Raw genomic sequence first — 20,660 nt, forward strand, 5'->3', positions numbered from 1 at the left:
TAAAATACATATATCTGTGCATGCACACAGGAGTTTTCTGTCCAGAAAACTGCCCTGCTGGGACCACATATGCCTTTGTAGGACTGTAGTTTAAGTAAGTACATATATTCATATACCTATGAATTTATATCCAAAACTTATTAATTACTTTGATGAATTTAGGAATCTTTAAATGTTACCCATCTTCTTTTCTTCTGTAGCTTGGATGGTTTTTTTAAATATATAAATTCATTAGACTGTAGAATGTTTGCTTTCCTTACAAACTCAGCATGAAGTATCAAATGTCTGAGTAACCATGAATGTGTGTTGGGGGGACAGCTGGTGTTTCTAAACAACTCTTTTTCATAGGATTTGAATTCTTTGCCTTCAATTAATAAGTTTATTTTTTTTTCCCTAAAGAATTTCTGTTATTGGTACTATGCCAGTGATGTAAGCTAAAGGATGCAACAAAATGCTTTGGGCTGCACCCTCACCCTTTTGACACTGAAATTCATCTGCACTAATGCTTCTGAAAATAAAGGAATTGGTTTTTCTTACATAGAACACCTGAGAACTCAGATTGTCTCACACACTGATATGCCTAGGTTTAATGTGCCAGGCTAAACTTCAGCAAAGTTCTTAAAACGCTTTCAAGTGTGAAAGAAATTCTCTGATCTCTCTTTTAAATGTGTAGAGTCACACCCTTTTCAGGGGTCATGAATGTGTCACCAAAGCCACATAAATACACTGCCAGGGAATTTTCTATTCAGGAAAACGAAGTTGTGATGTCAAATCCTTTAGAGCATTGTTTGTGTTTTGGGGTTTTTTTTCTACGAGGGGTAAGCTAATTCTGTTTTGTTTTGTTTTCTCACTTTAGCTAAAAAACTAGGAATTACTGATGTGCCAGCTGAGGTCGTTACTTTTATTTCCCATGCAACACAGAACAGATTAAGAACAGTGATAGAGAAGGTGACAGTGATAACCCAGCACCGGATGGAGTCGTACAAAGTAAGTGAGCCCAGAGTGGGTTTGTGCTCCCAGCACTGGCACGTTCTGCTTCGTGCTGAGAGCTCCCCTGGACTGCAGGTTTGTCTGCTCAGCAAACATGATGGGATGGGTGGTGGCTCTGCCTGCCAGCTCATCTTCCTCCTCTCCTGGGGAATTTGGGTGTGGAATTGTCTCTGTCTTTCTGTGCTGAAGTGTCTGGCGTGGAGCGTGTGCTGAGCTTTTTCTGCTCGTGGATTGTGGCTAAGATTTGATTCCTGATAGCTCCTTTTTTATCCAGGCTATTCAGGAATTGGATTGAAATTGCTTTGGTATTTCAGAATCTAGAGTGACTTTTCTGGATGTGAGAAATATTAATATTTTACAAAAGTTGCCAATATACGCCTTAGCAACCAAATAATTCAACTGTAAATTCTTCACTGTAATTAAACAGGATTTTTCTATTAAAAAATTATTAAAGGTAAAATGCTACTGATTCTTTTGTTAGTGATTTTATTCCTGAAGAAAACTGAAACAATTTTGATTATCTCAAATCAGGGGGAAATTTAAATAAAGATCTACAAATCAGTTTGAAATTCAAGTGAATCTAACATCTTTATTGATATATTTGAAATATCTTTTCCAGTAGAAGTAAGATGCTTGTTAGTTATTATAGTGGTTAAACTGGTGTCAAAGGAAGGTGGCAATAACTAGTTGTGTGATATCTAAGCTGTGTTTAGATTTTTTTAGCATATATATACATGGAATAGCTCTGGTTTAGTTTTTCCTTGGTTTTGTGGTGTACTTTGTATTCCTGGAGTAGCAGTTAGGTCAAACAGCTTTGGACTGTGTCTTAGCCCAGCTGTTTCCCAAACCTGGGGACCCCATGACCTGAGTCAAGGTTGGACTAATTCTGTGTGATATTTGCAAAAATAATCAACTCTGGGATCTGTGACTATAATCAACATCATTGTGATAGAAAAATGGATTAAAAAAATAAAGTCCACTCTTCCTGGTTATTGCCTGCACATAGATATTTCATTGCAGTTGATGGATATATTCTGCTATGCTAGATTAAAATATCCTTGTTTATTGTCAGTGTTCTTTATTGTCATCAGGAGTGTTAAATCCCTCCTTCCTTCTCTCTAGGATGGTGTCTGAGAAGAAAACAGTTTGCTTAGACCGTGTTAAGCCAAAGAAGCATTTAAAACAATATCTAAAAAGATCCATAGGAAAAAAAACAGTGTTGCCTCTGACTGAAATGTAGCGTTGTCATTGTATTCTGTAGTTTTCTTGGTTTATGCTATTCTTTGATTTCAAAGCATGGTTGTCAGAAAGGAAAACATTAAGTGGATAAATGGGCTGAAAGTAATGTGGATGACTTATTTTTTTCTGATGTGACATTCTGAGTGTTCTTCATGTGGCTCATGCCATAAACTCTCCTGGTTGCTGTGTGCTAGGAAAACTTGCATGTTCTTAATTGTCTTAAGCTGCTGTTTTAATTGGAGTTAGAGGCTTATTTTCAACTTGAGTTTTTAGCTTTAATGCTTTTATAATGCTGCATCTTGAGAAAGTCTGTTACTGGTTCAAGATTAGTACAAATGCAGGAATTATAGGTTATGAGCCTGTTTATAAACTATAGCTAGGATTATTCAGTAATAAAGTTAAGCATTTTAGATGTTTTCCATCACCAAGTCAGTAGGTTTTACTTTTTTAACTCTTTCATGTATCTGGTGCTGATAAATCAATCCTTGTTGTTTTTTTTTTAAATTGCTTAGATATTAATAAAATTATCGGATTCTCATTGCATTATTAACCATAGGCTGGCTTCATTTCCCTGAGCCTAAAAATTAATAATTTTTATTATTATTATTAGTACAATGGAAAGATTTTAATGTGTAACACCTACAGTCTTTAAAAGCATGGTCTGGATAAAGTGCCTGTTTCTCTGAAGGCCGGTGTCTGTTTTACAGGATGATGAATGGTACGAACAAGCCACAGATGTCCGATCACAGCTCAAGTTCTTTGAACAGTTGGAGCGTTTAGAAAAGCAACGGAAAGATGAACAAGAGAGGGAAATTTTGCTGAAGGCTGCCAAGGTATCACTTCTGCTGGCTTTTTTTTAGCTACTTAACAATCATAGCCTTCAAACAATTATTTAATTTTGTGATATGTGTTTCATAAGCACATTTTGTTTCTTACAAAAAGAAAGGTACTGTTGGTTTGTCTTCACACCTTGAGCTCGTGAGTCAGGCTCTGATCTGTGCTGACTCCAGACCCACCTGCCTGGGATGCCTCTGCCTTTTCAACACACAGCTCCAGATCTGATGAGTTCTTGAGAATCCAGGAGACAGTGGCTAACACTTCCAAAATAATTCGGTGAAATGATTTTTACAATTGCCTTTCAAATTTAATAGATACCAAGGGTTTCTGTGCTGCTGGAGAATCATAGCCTACACTTCTGGTCTTTAAACAAATTCAGTAAATTCTGATTCAAATTCAGTAAATTTTTGGAGGCTTTTTTACTTTTTAGTTTTTTAGACTTTGTTTTCAAACAGTTTTGTTCATTTGTTCATCTTCATTTAAATGTGTTCCAGTCTTTTCTCTATAACTGCAGTGTTTGATTGATTCATGCCTGTCTCCAGTTAACTGCCAGTTCTCAGGACTTGTTCCTTTGTAACTTCATTTCCAGGGACTGAGTGTTCATAGGTTCACTAGAACAAGCTCAGATAACTTTGTTTCAAGAGCACATAGGTATAGATAAGTCTCCTGCTTGTAACTGTAAATTTAATCATATATATCATATCTAATTGCAAATAAGTTTATCCCTTAGTTATCCCATTTTTAATTGTATTTGAATCTCCATTGAGTTATTTATTGTATATTCTGAAGAGATTATACAGAACAACTCAATGTTCAATTGTAACACAGCCTCTTGATTTCATGCCATTAATGTTCACAAATTGAGAGATCAAAAAAAACCAACAAAACCCAAACAAACCCAAGCCTTGCTTATTTAGAAATTGATTTCTCAATTAGACTACATTAATCTGACCTGTTTGTACTCTTAATTTATAATTGTTCACATTATTAAATAGTCCACAAATTTTTAAACAACCTAGATACTCTTTAATTGGAAGAAAACATGTTTGCCATTTTCATTCTTAATTCTTATTTATTAAAAATAAAGAAATGCTTATTTATTTTTGGTCCTGCTCTCTTCATTCAGTGGCTACATCTTGGTGAATGATCTTCTGTGTGTCCTGCTACTTGTTAGTTATGTTGGTCATTTTCTTTAATTGAGAAAAATGCAGTAGCTTATAATCCTTAGTTCAGAAATGTTTCCCTGGCTGCACAAAGCCTTTTGCAGGCTGGTCTGAGACTGGGTTAGAGGATCTCCTGGTGTTCCTTCCAACCTGAATTCCTTTATGAATTGATACAAAAATTATGTTTTGGACAGGGGTTTTTTGTTGTTATTTTAGTCTTGCATAATATGAAGTCCTATGAAGTCTAAAGTTAGGAAATAAATACACCATCAACAAGTTTGATTCCTATAAAATACAGGAAGAGCAAATTAAAGAATTCTACTACAAAAAATTTAAAATAATCCCCTAATTTATTTGAAAAAAAAATCTTAATGAAATTATTGAATGCATACTTCATCTTCCTAACCAGGAGACAGCTTGGAAGAAATACATGGTATGCTATAAAAATATATGAAACTGGAAAATAAATGAAGGTGTTAAAAATCCAAAACCAAAGCACAGAGTAGCCATCAGCAGTCCTGATTTATCAGTATTAATGTTTAGAGAGAGAAGTAGAAGACACTGTGGACCCCTTGGAAGGTGCTTATGCAATGTTGTGATTCAAGTGTAGATGCCAGCTTGGAACTGAATTTTTTATTCCAAATAATAGATTTTACATTATTTCCTTAGGTTCTCTGGTACTGCTCAAATGCAAAAGCACCTGTACTTGAACAGTGATACTTGTTGAGGCCTTTTTTCTGAATTCCTGTGTATTAATTCCTTACCCAGGAGTTTGGATTTTTCTGGGTTTTTTTTCTCAACATGTCTTGTGTATGAGGAGATGTCAGCCCTCGTGGGAAGGATGCAGTCATTGTAATGTCACAGAAATGAAAGGGACACAGTTAAAATCTGCCCCTGGTGAAGTGATACCCATCAGTACCCACTTCTCTCTGTCTGTGGCCTGGTGATATTTGTGTCTGCAAATGGGGAGATGCTTAAACTGACTCTGGAAACTCAGAATATCCACCATGCAAAGGCATTGTTCCCCCAGTCATGGCACCTTTGTCACCTTGATGGTGTTCTTTTTAAAATCTAAAAAACTCTGGGGTTTAAAATGAAATTTCTGTTTTCCTTGCTACAGATGCTTAAATCTGAAAATCATATGTATTTATAACTGCAGCTTCTTAATGTGCCTTGTAAAGAAATGCTGTGATGTTTTATCTTGGAAGTGTTTTGACAGGTTATTGTGCAAAGTGTTTTTAAGGTTATTCAGCAGAACCATTTCAGTGAAAGTTTCAAAGCTTCCTGCTGCTGGTACCTCATCTACTGTCTCATATGGAAGAGCATAAAAAGGCTGAAGTTGCATAGTGAAAATTCTTTTTTAATTATTTACACTTTGGAGCCCTGTTAACAGCCAAAGTCCAGGTTTTGACGAAGAGTAAGATAGTGAAGGAAATGTTTTGGGCATTGAAGCAGATGGTGGTAAATAATCTACTTAGGAACAGGTTAATCAATGGAGAAGATAATGAAAAATGGAGGAATAGCTTGAAATTAAAGGGGAGGCAGCAGGAGTCTTTGGGAGGCCTTGAAACTGGTCTGGTAATTTAGCATTGCAGTTCAGTAAGGGGTAAAGAAAAAAAAGGTAAATGATGGCCAAAGAAAGTGTCAGGTTTGCAGGTTTTTGTTGTTTTGGGTAGTGCATGGGTTTCTTTAGGAGGAGAAAGCAAAATATTTGACACAAATGTTCTGGTTGATCTGCAGCTGTAATTTCAGCTGTTACAGGAGGAAATTATAGCAAATTTTGTAAGCACTCTGATGGGCTTGGTTTTGCTTCAGGAAATGTTTTTGGGAGAAGGAGAGATCAAATCAGATGAGAAGGCAGAAGGAAAAAAAAGTTAGGTTTCAAAAAAATGCATATTTTGACATTCTAAGCAAAGTCACTAAAGTTAAAATTAGCTGTGATGCTACATGAGTGGCTTTGAAACAAAAAAGCAGTATTATTTAGCTTGTTAAATGAGAGAATTTTACAAAATCTTATGTCCCATGCCTGGGAAATACTTGAGAAATACAAATTTCATATCACAAGCTGATAAGCATTGTGAGTAATGTTCTTATTCCAGGGAAATATTTTGGGGGAAGACAAAATTGACAGGAAAGGAAAAATCACAGTGTGCTATAGTAGCAATGCAACATACAATTTCTCTTACATTAAAAATCTAAAAACTGAAACTACTACTGTGCTGTTTCAGGAGCCAGAATGACCTCCTGCACCTCAGGGATCCTGCATCATATTCCTCAACATTCCATAACCTTCCCCAGTGTTCCACAGCATTCCAGAATGTTCCACAGTGTTCCCATACCAGCCTTGAACGTGCAGCCCAAAGCTTTTCTCTAATTTACTTTCTAGTAACTGTTTTTATTATAAAATAATATATAATTTATAAGTGTATAAAGGCATCTTGCACCCCAAACTGTGAGATGCAGTCACCTCCTGCTGCTGGAAGAGCTCTTGTCTCAAGCCCCCAGAGAATGTGATGTGTCAAAAGGAGAAGCTGTGCAGGGAGGGACTGAGCTGCCTTGGTTGTCACTGAATTTGGGTTTCCTTCCTGACAGGAACATCACAGGTGGGAAAAAAAAAATGGTATAAGGAGGGACCTTCTTGTGTATAAACACATAAGTAGAGCACAGCCTCTTTAAAGGAAATATTTGGGAGAGTCAACTCTTGGCCCTGGTTTGTTTTGGCAGTAAGAGCCACTGGCTGTTGTTGCCAGGTGTGTGCAGAACCAGACATCCTCTCCCGGCCTTTGGGGATGGTGCAGGCAGCACTGAGGAGAGTCTTAAGGCTGCAGAAAGGTCAAAAGCCAGGCTAAAATCTCTTGAGGAATTTACCTTTACATTTGACATGGTGTGTCTCGTGCAGATTCTCTAAGAAAAAACAAAACAAAGACATGAACAAAAGAACAAACCCAAACCAAACCCAACAAAGCACTGGTCTTATTATAGTAAATCTGTCTTCTTGCTGCTTTCATAGATGTTTCCAAAACCTGGAAGATGCAGGTGGTGTCTGTCAAAGTGAATGAAGTTCTGGTTCTGGGCTAATAATGGAAATACTTCTGGCTGCAGAAAGAGTAGGAGGTTGTAGCTGATTTGTTGTTGTTTTGTTGTTTTTATTTCTGAATTGTTTTTTGAAGTGATGACAGTAAAGAGTTACAGCTTGGGGTTGTCCTGGCTCTTAGAAAATTAATGAATCATACTTCTGTGATAAAGCACATCATGTTAAAAATAATCTGTTAATTGCTCTGCTCAAACTGGCTGAATGCCTGTGTATTTTATTATACAATTAATGTTGAAATTTAATTTCCAATATATTCATTCGATTAGTCCATTATTGTCAGTGTTGTGTATTAGTAGCACAAGTCTGTTAAGTTCTGGGATCTTACATACAACATTCACAAGAGTAAGGTGTGTTCTGTAAAAAGAAAATTTACATAAGTAAATGGAAAATTATGTTCAGAGTTGTTTGTAAAGTTAATTAGCATCTGTGGATGATTGGGTAGTACTGTAGGCTGAAGGGTTTTTTTTATTGGAGAGATCAGTGAAATTTGGTGCTGCAGATTTCCTTTCACACATGTGCTGTGATGACTTAGAGGGGCTATTCTGAGTCTGAGATGAATTCAGCTGTCATTCCATTTAATCCTTTCCCTCTCTTCAGAGATCGGTGGATTCAGTGCAGCCTTCTGCCTGCACGAGCACTTGGAACTCACTTCTGACGAGAGCAGAGCAAAATGGGAATTATTGTATTGAGATGATTTTCTGAATTTTTAGGAATTTGTTACTTCAAATTTAATGATTTTAATATAAATCATTTTTCAGACCTGTGCTTTTGCATTCCACCTCACCATGGTCGTAACACTGAGCAGCGTTTTACCCTCAGCTATGATGCTTTTAACTTTCACTTTTTATTAACAAAGCTAATGTGAAAGCAAAGTGTTTCATGTTGCCAATTTAATTTCTTTAATTAAAAGTGAAAGTTATAAGCTGGTACAGCCGTGGGTGAAGTTCTAATGTCATCAATGGGGAAAAATGGTTTAAAATTGAAACTGTTGGCACAGCAGTGGCTCTCAATAGTACAGTTGTGACTCTTACCTTTATTTAATGAAAAAAGATGAATTTGAGGCATTAAAGACCCCCAGTGTATACACTGATAAGGGGGAGTAGAGCTGCAAGTGCCTTAGATGGGATCAGATGGAGCTAAATGCAGGACAGACCCTGTGAGACATTTCCCAGCACAGGTGTGACAACCTGGGACTTTCAAGCCCATACAAATCTCAACAGAAAACTTATTTTTGTTAGTGGAGCAAACATTTAGCAACAGTGCAACTTTGACATTATCAATCAAGCAAAGTATTGAATAATTATGATAATGAAACACATCAGAAGTACTTTTAGTCTGACCATCTGCATAGATTCAGAGTATGCTCCAATTTTAAAAGAAATGGTGCATGAATTTAAGTATGGAGGGGATTATAAATACCTTTATAATTTTTAAAACACAGTTGCTTTCTAATTTAAGACAATTCTGTGAAATCTGAAGTACCCTTAAAACTACACTCTTCCATGTGTAATTAGATGTCTCTCTTTTTGTGGCCTCCTGCCTGAACACAAGCCAGGGGAAGAGCTGAGGTTTGGAACATTAGGGAGTTTGGTAATATGTAAATGAAACCCCTTATTTCTGTTATTTTGAATACACACATTTAACATATGCTGCTTTTCATACTTTGGAAGTCCAGTATTTCCATAAACCTAATGTGATCTATGCAGTTTTCAGTTTCCAGATAAAGAACTCTCTAACACAAAGCACTTTGGTTCTTCACAATTAAAATATCAGGTTTTCTGGTCTAATAAAATAGCTGGTGTTTGGGAGAAATGTTAACAAGTCTGGTTTGCTGAATACATTCTCAGTAAGAGACAGCATTTAATATATTTAGAGGTATGTTATCTGCTTAGGATCAGTCCTGGGTTTCTCTGAAATTACTATGGGAAGCTTGCTTGCTTCTAAAGGTGTTTATTCATCAACAGGAAAAGACATTACGTAAATTCAGCCTGCTTTATTTACAGATCTAGACATGATGAACAGGGAGGGGAAGGCAAAGGAATTGTGATGAAGTCCTTGAAAATATTTGATTTTGTGGGTTCTCTTATTTTAGTGGGTGTTTCCAAAGCTTTAGAGAAAGGAAACACTGGTGCATTAAAAGATTTTGGAAAAGCATGTTTCACAAAACAGGTGGAGTGCTGCATATTAAGATTTGGATTTTAGAGAGAAAGGAGAAAGGAAGAAAAAATCCAAAATATGAATTAACTGAAAGAAAAAAGTTAAACTGCAATTTTAAAAAAGCTGGGAATGATTAGTCAGTAGCTTGACCAAAGGAAGCATAAAATACTAAAATAATTGCCTGGTGATGTTGACAATGTAGACAAGCAGAGCTGAGCAGCAGCAAAATTGTGCAAACTCTCCAGAGGAAGGGAGAAATGTTCACGTGTGGAATGGAGTGTAAAGGGAATCCAGTGACATTTCTGAAGCTTATTTAAGCACCTCTCTTAAGCTTGACATTTGCATTTGCTTATATTTGCTTTAATCTGTGTTGCATGAGCATTGGTGAAACCTTTTATAATTTACATTAGATCATAAAGTGAAGAATTAATGAAATAGTTGTGTTTATACTTGTCCTTTAATACATTTTAGCGTCCATATGCTGATGATTTTATTTCTGCAGCTTAATGGCATGGTAACCAGCAGGAAAATATTTCAGCCTTACAAATCTACTTTTAAAAGAATCTGTTAAAATTTACCTGAACACAAAAGAGTTAAATTCCTTAGTTTTTTTAGTAGTAGTGATACATCCAACGTGAAGTTGGAATTCTGCTTGTTTGAAACAAGATTCTTTGGAAAAGCTCTTTGGCATGGATTCAGGCAATAACTAGAAAATCATTGCATTATTCTAAATGTAAAAGTAATTCTATCTTCACCTTCAGTCTGGGTTGTGTATTTAACTTCACCTGGTATTTTAAATCTTAATTTTTGAAACAAGATTCCTGTATTTGACATAATTCAGGAGTTGAGTACCTGTTTTTACCTTTGCAGTTTTTTTTATCATATATTGACCGTGAACAAGCTGGGGGTTTGCACAGAGCAGATGATTTGCTTTTGCATGTTGAGATTATCCTGAACTCCAGATCTACTCTTATTTGGTCAGTTTCTGGTGAAAAAAGAAAAAAGCCCCAACTTTTAAATGTGTTACTTTACTCTGTAGCACTTGCAGAGTTTTTCTTTCACTTATGGAACCCAGGAAATTGCAATGTTACTTTGCATCTACTGCTTTAATTTTTCTTACAGTGTCCCCAAACACAGCATATATCTGGTGTGTTTTCCAGGATTCTGTCATTTCCTTGTAGAAAGTTAGTAGCAATATTAGAAGTCTCAGCTGGATTCTCTCAGGACACTCTGCTTTCTCCTAAAGCTGACGTGCTTTTAACTTGTACTTTGCATTTGGCGAATTTTCAGCTTCATACAGTGCTATAACAATACTTTGTGTTTTTGTACTGCTTTCACTGTGAGACTCACAAGGCAATAGAAGTTGGTTGTACATTTATAAATTTATCATCAAAACCCATAAAAGGGCTAAATGTGCTTTTCCATACATCATACTGGAGAAACTGAGGCTGCAGTGATTGAATTGTTATTGCAGAATGACAGCAAGGACCTTGTTCAGCTCAGTTCATAAATACTGACCTGAGCCCATCTCCTGGAGAAGCAGCTCTCTCACAGACTGGGGTTTTGTTAGTTTGGTTTTTAACCTAATGGGTATAAATAGAATCAAATTCTTTAGAAACCCAACTCTCTAGCAGACCCACATATTTCATTAAATACCTTTTGTCCTTTGAACATTAAATTTATATTTAGGTCATAAATTTATATTAGGTCACATTATCTACGTTTTTCTTTTTGTCTGGCCACAGCAGTTAGAAGGAACCTCAGCCTGTCTTGAGGTGGAGTTTCTTCCTTGCTTGGCACAACTGCAGTGTGAGAGTCTGATTTGGTCAGTGGCTATCTCACATTTCAATTTGTCATTTTGCTGCAGACACTGTCCTGTCCAACAGCCCCTTTAGCCAACAGACACGAAAGCCCTTGTAGGTGTTTGAAGGTGAAGCTGATCTGCACAGTGGAAGAGTTAAGCACATCTAAAAATCTCATTTTTGTTTAATGTCACTTTGCATTATCAGCACTGTTTTATGTAGGTGTGCTGTATAAGCTGAAAAAAAATAATCCCAGTTCAAAAAACCCAACCAAACTCACAAAAGCCACAAAACTAACAGGAGAAAGGATATGAAATTCTGTGCCAAATCAAGCCAAGGCACTCTCCAGGTATCAAGAATGGTACATGACCCTTTTAAGTGTAAGCCCTTAAAACCTATCTCCCTTTGGTTTTCTTAATGGATTTTTGAATTCTGACCAGAATATGGTATGAAAAATTTAAACACCAGAAAAAAAAAAATCTGAGAATATGTAAGTTTGCAAGCTAATATTCTTTCAAGTTTCAGGTCTGCCTTCAGGTCTGCCTTCAGCACAGCAATAAGCACAGAATGATAGGAGAGGGCACAGTTATTCCTTTAGGAGTAGTGTAAATGATATCACTTTAAATCTCAAAGAAATACTGAAGTAGAACTGCTATATCTCCCAGGTATCAGGAACAACAGTTTTCCATGGATGTCACAAGTTCTATTGGAGCTTCTTACAACTTTTCATACAACATTTGCTGAATGCTGACCTATCACACATTTATAAAATTACAATGTGTGTATTATCTGCCTCTTGAGTTTTGAATTCCATCAGTCTGAGAACGTGTAGTGAGCACAAATATAAATTTAATGGTTTTTAACATATGGTTATAAAATAGTCTGTGTCTAAAGAAAAGTTACAACTTGTTATTGCAATTAAATGATCTGCTTTTAGAGCTGTTCCTGGTTTTGAAGGAAAATACAAAAGTTGTCATTTAGCAATATTTATCTCGTTTTTAAAATGACAACATTAATATTAGTAGTAGTGCATGAATGGGGCTAACAGAGTGTATTTCTGTGCTATACTCAAAATAAGCTCATATGAAATAGTAACATATTTATTACAAAGGTTTATCTTTTGGGGGGACCACTCTACAATGGTTTTCTTCACATTGTCTACCAAGAGCTAAATACAAGCTTAATTGCAAACAGTAAATTTTAAAATACGTCACTGTAAGGACTTAAATTAAAAAGTTTGGATAATGGAAAAGGTGTAACTTCTGCTCTTGGATGCTTGAATTTGTATTAAATAATTAAATCTAAACCTGTATGGAAAGTTGCACATTGACAAACACATGGGTGGGTTGGGGGTTTTTAATTTGTTTGGGGTTTTTTGTTTGTTTGTTTGGGCTTTTTTGTGTTTTTGGTGGAGGGTTTTGTTTGGCTTGGTGGTGGGGTTTTTTTGTTTGGTTTGTTTTTTTAAATTCAAATCTTCTACATCTCATTTACAACTGAACATTTAACAGTCTTTTGGATGAGGCTCACAGGTTTGAAATTGCACTTCTATCAATTTAAGTGTCCCATGTACATACCTTGTATCCTGTTCCTATTTCTTTGCTCTTTTTTTAACTTACTGCAACAGATGAGGGGTTCTTAAACCATCTGTTAACCTTTTTTCCCCATTTTTTTTTAAACATGTAGAGTCGCTCAAGGCAAGAAGACCCAGAGCAAGCTAGACTGAAACAAAAAGCAAAGGAGGTAAGCAGAGCTAGAGATCATTACACTTGACATTTCAAGGCTTGAACATATTAATTTTTTATGCCTTGCTACTTGTATATCGTTAATAAAAATCTGACTAAAAACTTTTTAGGATGTATTTGTTGCTTTGCCTTTGATCTTAATGTTTGCAAACTAATACATTAATACATGTGAAGCCTAAGGAGATTTTATAAGAGAATATTTCCATACATTACATTTTCATTTCCATTTTAGGTAGCTGTAGCTTTTGTTGGGTTGTTGATGACAGCAGCTCTAGATTTTGGTGGAAAATATACGCCTTTGTCTTTTTGTAAAATGTCACTTTCTTAGAAATGTGCTATTTAACAGTTTTGTTCTGGTAACATTTTTTTCAAGTAATGTAATTGCCAATCATTTTCTCTACCCTGTGATTCAGTGGACTGTTTACTCATTTGTCTAAATTATAATAATCTAAAAAATATCAAATAATTTCCCACGAAGTTGTGATGTGTTACTCTAAGAGTACCTTAATTTGCTATAAATGAGTGACTGTCCTTTGCTTAAGGCATCTCACGCCTTAGGATTGGGTTGTAACTTAAATCAATTAGAAAGATTAAAATATCCATCAGTTGAAAGAAATTTCAGCAAAATGATGCCATTCTTTTTAGCCAGCTTGTTTGGATATACATATTATCAGGTAATAATTATGCACTGGAAGGTAAGATATACAGAAAAATGCAAATAGCAAGTTCCTTTGTATTGACCTGTTCTTCCTGTTTCTTTTCCCTCTTGGCAGTATTCTGGAGACCCGTTAACTACACAGATTTTATGTATATAACAGTCAAAAACCCCCAAATACATGGATGAGTTTTATTTGTCTTCATTTCATTCTGTGATTTTGTAGTAAGACTTGCTGAAATGAATTCTTGTAAACATTAGACCAGGCCTTAGTGTTTCCAGAGTCAGATTTGTTAAGCAAGCATTGAAATTAAATAGTGTAATCAAATATTTGGCAGGAAAAGAGGCTGGATTTTAATAACACTTGGGTTCTGTATGTAGCCAATGTATGCAAAGGAAGAATCAGATTTCTCAGAGCAATTGATGGCAGGCAGAAAGGGCTGTTGAGCTGAGAACTGCAGGTGTCCTGCTGCTGTGAGTGAACAGAGCTGGGATTTAATGCATTGCTGCTGCATCAGTGTTGGCTTTCCTGGGCATTCTTCCTTGGCCATTGGAAACTCGAGGAAGTGAAAGTAAAAGACAGGGAGAGTAACCTCACATTTCCCAGCAATCAGAGTGGAACAGCTGTTCTTCAATAGCTGGGAGGCAGCCTGGTGCTGTGGCAGTGCCGGTGTGTGGATGCAGCCCTGCCCCGCTGCAGCCCTGCTCTATTGCAGCCCTGCCCTGCTGCATCCCTGCCCTATTGCAGCCCTGCCCTGCTGCAGCCCTGCCCTGCTGCAGCCCTGCCCTGCTGCAGCCCTGCTCCATTGCAGCCCTGCTCCATTGCAGCCCTGCTCTATTGCAGCCCTGCCCTGCTGCATCCCTGCCCTGCTGCATCCCTGCGCTGCTGCAGCCCTGCCCTGCTGCAGCCCTGCCCTGCTGCAGCCCTGCCCTGCTGCAGCCCTGCCCTGCTGCAGCCCTGCCCTGCTGCAACCCTGCTCTATTGCAGCCCTGCCCTGCTGCAGCCCTGCTCTATTGCAGCCCTGCTCTATTGCAGCCCTGCCCTATTGCAGCCCTGCCCTGCTGCAGCCCTGCTCTATTGCAGCCCTGCCCTATTGCAGCCCTGCCCTGCTGCAGCCCTGCCCTGCTGCAGCCCTGCTCCATTGCAGCCCTGCTCCATTGCAGCCCTGCTCCATTGCAGCCCTGCCCCGCTGCAGCCCTGCTCTATTGCAGCCCTGCCCTGCTGCAGCCTTGCTCCATTGCAGCCCTGCTCCATTGCAGCCCTGCTCCATTGCAGCCCTGCCCTGCTGCAGCTCTACTCTATTGCAGCCCTGCCCTGCTGCAGCCCTGCTCCATTGCAGCCCTGCCGTGCTGCAGCCCTGCTCTATTGCAGCCCTGCTCTATTGCAGCCCTGCTCTATTGCAGCCCTGCCCCGCTGCAGCCCTGCTCCATTGCAGCCCTGCCGTGCTGCAGCTGTGGCTGTCCAGGAGCTGCCCTGGGCAGGGCAGGGCTGGGGCTGTGCAGGCAGGGCTGGGGCTGTGCAGGGGTGAGGAGCAGATCTCTGGGGGTTGGAGGAGGCTGGAGCCCATCGCTCTGGGGGTGAAGTTCTGCCTTTGGGGCAGCTCAGGAGCTCCTCAGCCTGGGAGCTGCACCCTCTGCTCTGCTCTCGGACACTGGCCCTGCCTGCTCTCCCAGCCTGCTCACAGAAATGCATCATTTGCTGGCACTGCACCTCTTTCTGAAGTTGAATTTCATTCTGCATGTTTGCAACCGTAAGAAGTGTCTCTGGTTTTAGTAATCAGGGTTCTAAAGCTCTAGAGACTTTCACTTAAAATATTAAATTTAGTTAGTAAAAACATTTTCTTTTGCAAAGGGGAGTGTGGCATGGTTCTGGCAAGATGTTGTTTTAAGATTGTTCATATTTTTTCTGCATTGGATACTGGATATATGCTGACATCTCAAATTATATTGGTTCTGCCAAAATAAGAAAAAACAACCTAATTTTATGGTATAAAAGGCTGATTAGTAAAACTGTCTTTGGTTTTGTCTTTTGAAATTAAACATTTTGAATCAATGCCAACAAAAATGTAAAAAATTTCAAGACTTCACTGCAGGCTGGGCTACTCTTAAATGTGCTTTTGACCCACAGCTCAGAGAGGAACTGTGTTTCTTCCAGGTTTTGTATAAGCTGATGAATAAAATACCATTAGCTTCAATAATAATCTGGATTTGAAGCTGTGATTCCATGACATCTGTGTTTTAACTATTGCCTGAAGATCTTTTAGCACAGACATTCTTGTGGCCTATAGTAAAGTGGTGTTAGTGTTTTAAAAAACACAAAGATGACACCCAAGAAACCTGCAGCTCTTTGAGCTTGTATTACTTATTTAATGATATGATTGTCAGATAGCTTGATTTTCATCCCATCAGAACAGCTGATAATACCATTGTTATGTTCTGAAAATGGATAATGGTTCAGGCTTTAATAAGTTTGAACAGTGACACTACTGATAAAAGTCAGAGAGAGAAAGTGAAGTACCAAAAGAAGTAATTTGAAGTCTTCTAAATCTTTCCTTAAAAGGAAAAAACTATTCAAAATGTTGAAGGAACTCTGGAAAATGCTGTCTTGGAGTGCAAAATTAAGATACCAATACAAGGATAACAGGATGAAGAGGAAAGAAAGAAAACTGGGAAAGGGTATTAGTTCCAAAAACATTCTCCTTTATGGATATTTTGGAGTCTTCACTCCATAACTCTCTGTTTTTCTTCCTAATTTAAGAAGAAAAAAGATTAGCTCAATTTCTTTCACAGAACGTCTACCAGCTGAAAGTTTCCTTCTTGCTTCTTAGTGCCATGAAGACAATATAAGTGGAATCCTTTGAACACGTTTCAAAATTAATTTGATTAGGTGAAGATTGTTTTTTTCTCTGTAACTCCATCTTGATCCATTTATTAGCCAATTTTCAAACCACTCTACTTATTGTTTAAACCAAATTGGCATAAATCAACTTGGAACTGCATTTAAATGCTTACCCAGACAAAGGGAAGGCTCATCTGCACAGGGTCTTATTGCAGAGACAAGACATAGCAGTCAGGTTTCATTCCCACCCAGACTAGCACTGTTTTAGTTAAGTCAGTGCAAACCTGCTCTGATTTCAGTTTAAGTGATTTATTTTGCTTTGGTATTAACCTGTTTCAAATGGACTTGAGTGAAAGCAGTAGGAAAATACGCCTGTGGAGGATTATTTTGCTCAAAGCTCTCCATTTGCTTTCACACTTCTAAGTTGGTGCAGCCTCTTTTCAGTGGACAGCATGTGATTGTTTCAATGGTAAACCTATTTAATAAACTACTGAAAAATATTTTCCACTGTGACCATTTCAGGGGAAAATGATGCTTTTCACCTATTATTTGTTTCATTGCGTTGTAACAAATTCTGAGATGTCTGACTTGGTACAACTTGATGTAAGAAATAGCATCATTTGTGAACAGTGTTTTGTTGGAAATTATATAACTTTCCTTTTTTTTTTTTTTCTAATTAATGGTTTTACTTAACTTTTAAATTAATTGTTGTAGTTAATAGTAAGCAGTGTATTAATCATAAGCAGTGGAATTTTCCATTTTAGCAAACACATAGTTAAGTTTTTGCAGTCTGCTGTTGTTAGAGAGTGATTAGGAAATCACTGAAACTTTTAAGTTTTGATAAACTAACCCTGATAAACTTCAATGAACAAAGCATGACTAAAGCTTTTAAAATCAAGTTTTAGGAAATACACTGATTTATGAAGTCTGGAAGTCACAAATGTAAGTTAAAGAAATTATGAGTTCTCTAATTTCCTTAAAAAGCTTCTTTAAATAGAACATGAAACAGGCCATATAACAGATATCAGGAATAGATCAAGATTAGGAACATCTGAGTAAACACCTAGTAATTAATGATAGAAATGGTTAAAAGGAAAGGCAGGGAGGGTAAGATCCTCAGCATCCTTTCTGTAATGGATATTCTGCATTTCAGGGTCTGTTGCCTAAAAAAATGTTCTAATTTTAAAGTCAAGTAGCTGAGCTTGATCCTGAAAGATGAACTTGGTTCAAATTTTTGTGTCGTCACCAACCAAGAATATGGCACAATAATGAAAACTTGAACCAGACACCGTAAATGTCTGGGCATGTATCCAGGCCCCAGATCAGGTTTGATAACACCCACTGGAATCTGGTTCAGATGTGCTCATCAGCCACACAAGGGAAGTCTCTGACCTGTTGATTTCCATACCAGAGGCCCATGGATGCTGGGGAAGACAAGCCAGCCCTTTGTGTGTCCTTGGCCCAGCTGCCTGTGATAGTAAAAGGTCTTAAAATCTTAGAAAATTCGTGGACTTAGAAAGAAAGTTAGGTTTGGAAAGCCCTGGGAGAAGCAGGCCCTGGGAAATGTTGGGCCTTGTGCTTGCTAAAGATCAGGTGAAACTGCACCTGTGTAGTCAGTATATGATAAATGATACAATTGTTAGATGTGGTTAGATATAATTATTGTTTAAAGAACATGAGGAACAATGTTAGGGGGCTAGGGGGGATCATGAGAAATCCATGCTTGGGTAAAATCAATGCTTACAATAGAACAATGTAAGTTTAATAATTAATATATAAGTTGCATTACGATAGAGTATAAAATATGTTCAACTTAAAATCAAGTGGGGTCAGATTTGGGTCTGTGTACCCCTGACACCCAGAGCTCTTCAGTAAAGCACCTTCATATAACCATTTGTGGTTATGTGTGTTCCTGAATGCTCACTCCTGGGGCTGGTTAAGGTTCTTTGTCGGGCACTGAAGGGGTTTGGGAGCGTTCCCTGGCCAGGAGCTGTGGCAGTGCTGGGTTCTGCAGGAGCAGAGGCTCCTCCATGCTCCCAGCAGGGCAGCACATTGTGCTGACCACTGGCCTTGGGTGCTGCCATCCCCCTGTCTGCAGTGTCCTCTGGAACAAGAGCCTTGCTGGGCTGAGCTTTAGGCTTTGACCTGGATCCTTTTCTGAGGTATGTGCAGGAAAATAGATGGACTGTTAGCAGATGGAGATCTAGAAGAAGCTATAGATTCCTTCTCTTCAAAATAATGAAATATGTGCATCCTATGATGTATATGTTATGTGGTTCTAATATTTCCTTAGAGGTTTTAAATCCCCCAGAACTTAACTTGTAGCACAGTTGCTAAAACTCCTTATTGTATCCTTAGTGATTACAGTAGGAAAACAGTTATACACTAAGTTCTTGTCACCACACTAATATTTATGTATCAACTCAGTAGGAATGGTTTCTTTTAAAATATTTAAATGACAGTTTACTGCAGTTATCATAATTACTGAAAATGAAAAGGATTTTGTTTTGTTTGGCTGGTTAATTTATTCACCTTTTCAGCAAAGCCAAAGTCCTTAAAGATTGTACTACTAAAGCAGTGCCTCAGTGATGAGAAGTCTCAGAAGGTTTTCTATTTTATCATACCTGACATAAAAATATTGATTCAAAAGCAACAATCTTAGCTTAAATTGGTTTCTTATAACACAGTCCAGTGAGAAGTGGGGCACTTGAACAGGAATAAATTTAAATTAAATTTCCATGTAGCTCTCTAACCCATCTGAGTGTCAGTAGGTGGAAAGAAGGAAAAGCTGTGAATGTGATACCTGAGTAATGATGAAGCAGTGTTTAGGCAACACTGATCCCTCAGAACAGAGTTATTTCATGAATAGTTTTCTGCATCAGGTTACCAGTGCTAGAGCTGTAATGCAGAAGGAATGAAAGCCTTTTGTCAATACATGTAGAAAGTCAGATAAGTCACTTTTTTAATACTTTCCCTGTACCACAGATATGTTGTTTGTAACCAGAAAAATGCTTTGACCATTCCCATCTGGTTTAAGCTAGTGCAATGCTGCCCTGGATTTCGCTTCAGAGTACAAGATTTTTCAGAAGTTACAAAGTTGTTGCAGTGATTTAATATTTTAGTACTAAACTTGCACCTCAAAGAGGAGTGGTCCTGTCTTACCAATCAAAATACTCTCCTGGAAATCCTGCTGCATTATCAAGTTTACTGCTTGTGTTAGCTGTTTTTTTTTTTTCATTTTAGTAGATATTACTTTACATGTACAGGTTTATTATGGTAACAGTCCCAAATCCTGGTGACTCAAGTGAATTATAAAACTTACAACCAAGGACAGGAGAAGAATGGCATTACATTTGCATGTGCAAATGGTGCTGAGGAAACAAGATAATCCATAACCACTAATAAGTTTATTACAAATGGATCTTGGTGTGTAAGTCTTCCAGATTTCCAGTGTTTCCAGGATGAGGTCCTGCCCTGTGATGAATTCTACAGTTCCTGAAGAAATTTGGTCAATAGCAATCTTACTATTCAGCAGAACTTCTTGCATATCTCTCTGTAAAATTGAAGGTGATGACAATTCCACCCTGTTCTCCTGGACTTAGAGCAGAAGCTGTGGCAAGTTGTCTGCCTGAAGTTGAGGTGTGGTGTCACCCTTGCTGTACAGAGTCAGAAACTGGATAATTGAGAGAAAAATGCCAGGGGATGGCCATGATATCTTCCAGCTGAGTCAAATTATTTATTCCTGCTTAGGTAAAATGTTTATTAATTAGAGCTGAGTCAAGGGCTGGGGCTTATTTTGTGTTTTCTCTAACCCAAGTTTGACCCAAGCTTACCATATTAGTCTACCAGAAATCTAAATTAAATCCAATGCTGTCCAACATAATAATTTTCTTCTACAAAATCACATTGGTGGCATTCTGTAGTGATGCATTATTCCATCATACACATACTGCCCAGCTCTTGTTTAGTTAATGTGAATGCTTATTTTTCATGACTGATGAAAACTGTTGGGTTTAGCATTCTTAAAGGGAAATGCTGTCTTACTGATAGAGGAGCTAAATACACAGCTATTCTTAAGTAACAAACTACTTTTATACCACCATCTTTATAGTATAAAGTAAGAACACTCCTTTGTTTATACT

General features: G+C 37.8%; 1 protein-coding gene across 1 annotated transcript in view; it reads left to right on the top strand.

The window, feature by feature from the left end:
- Positions 1–20,660, top strand: part of LOC131582469 (transcription initiation factor TFIID subunit 4-like) — a 148,597-nt gene that overhangs the window by 62,417 nt on the left and 65,520 nt on the right. The window contains exons 11-13 of the mRNA XM_058845719.1: positions 857–987; positions 2,937–3,062; positions 12,966–13,022. Of these exons, the coding sequence (XP_058701702.1) occupies positions 857–987; positions 2,937–3,062; positions 12,966–13,022 (314 nt within the window). The remainder of the gene's footprint in view (positions 1–856; positions 988–2,936; positions 3,063–12,965; positions 13,023–20,660) is intronic.

This window comes from Poecile atricapillus, chromosome 10 (genome assembly GCF_030490865.1).
Source record: "Poecile atricapillus isolate bPoeAtr1 chromosome 10, bPoeAtr1.hap1, whole genome shotgun sequence".
Taxonomy (NCBI): domain Eukaryota; kingdom Metazoa; phylum Chordata; class Aves; order Passeriformes; family Paridae; genus Poecile; species Poecile atricapillus.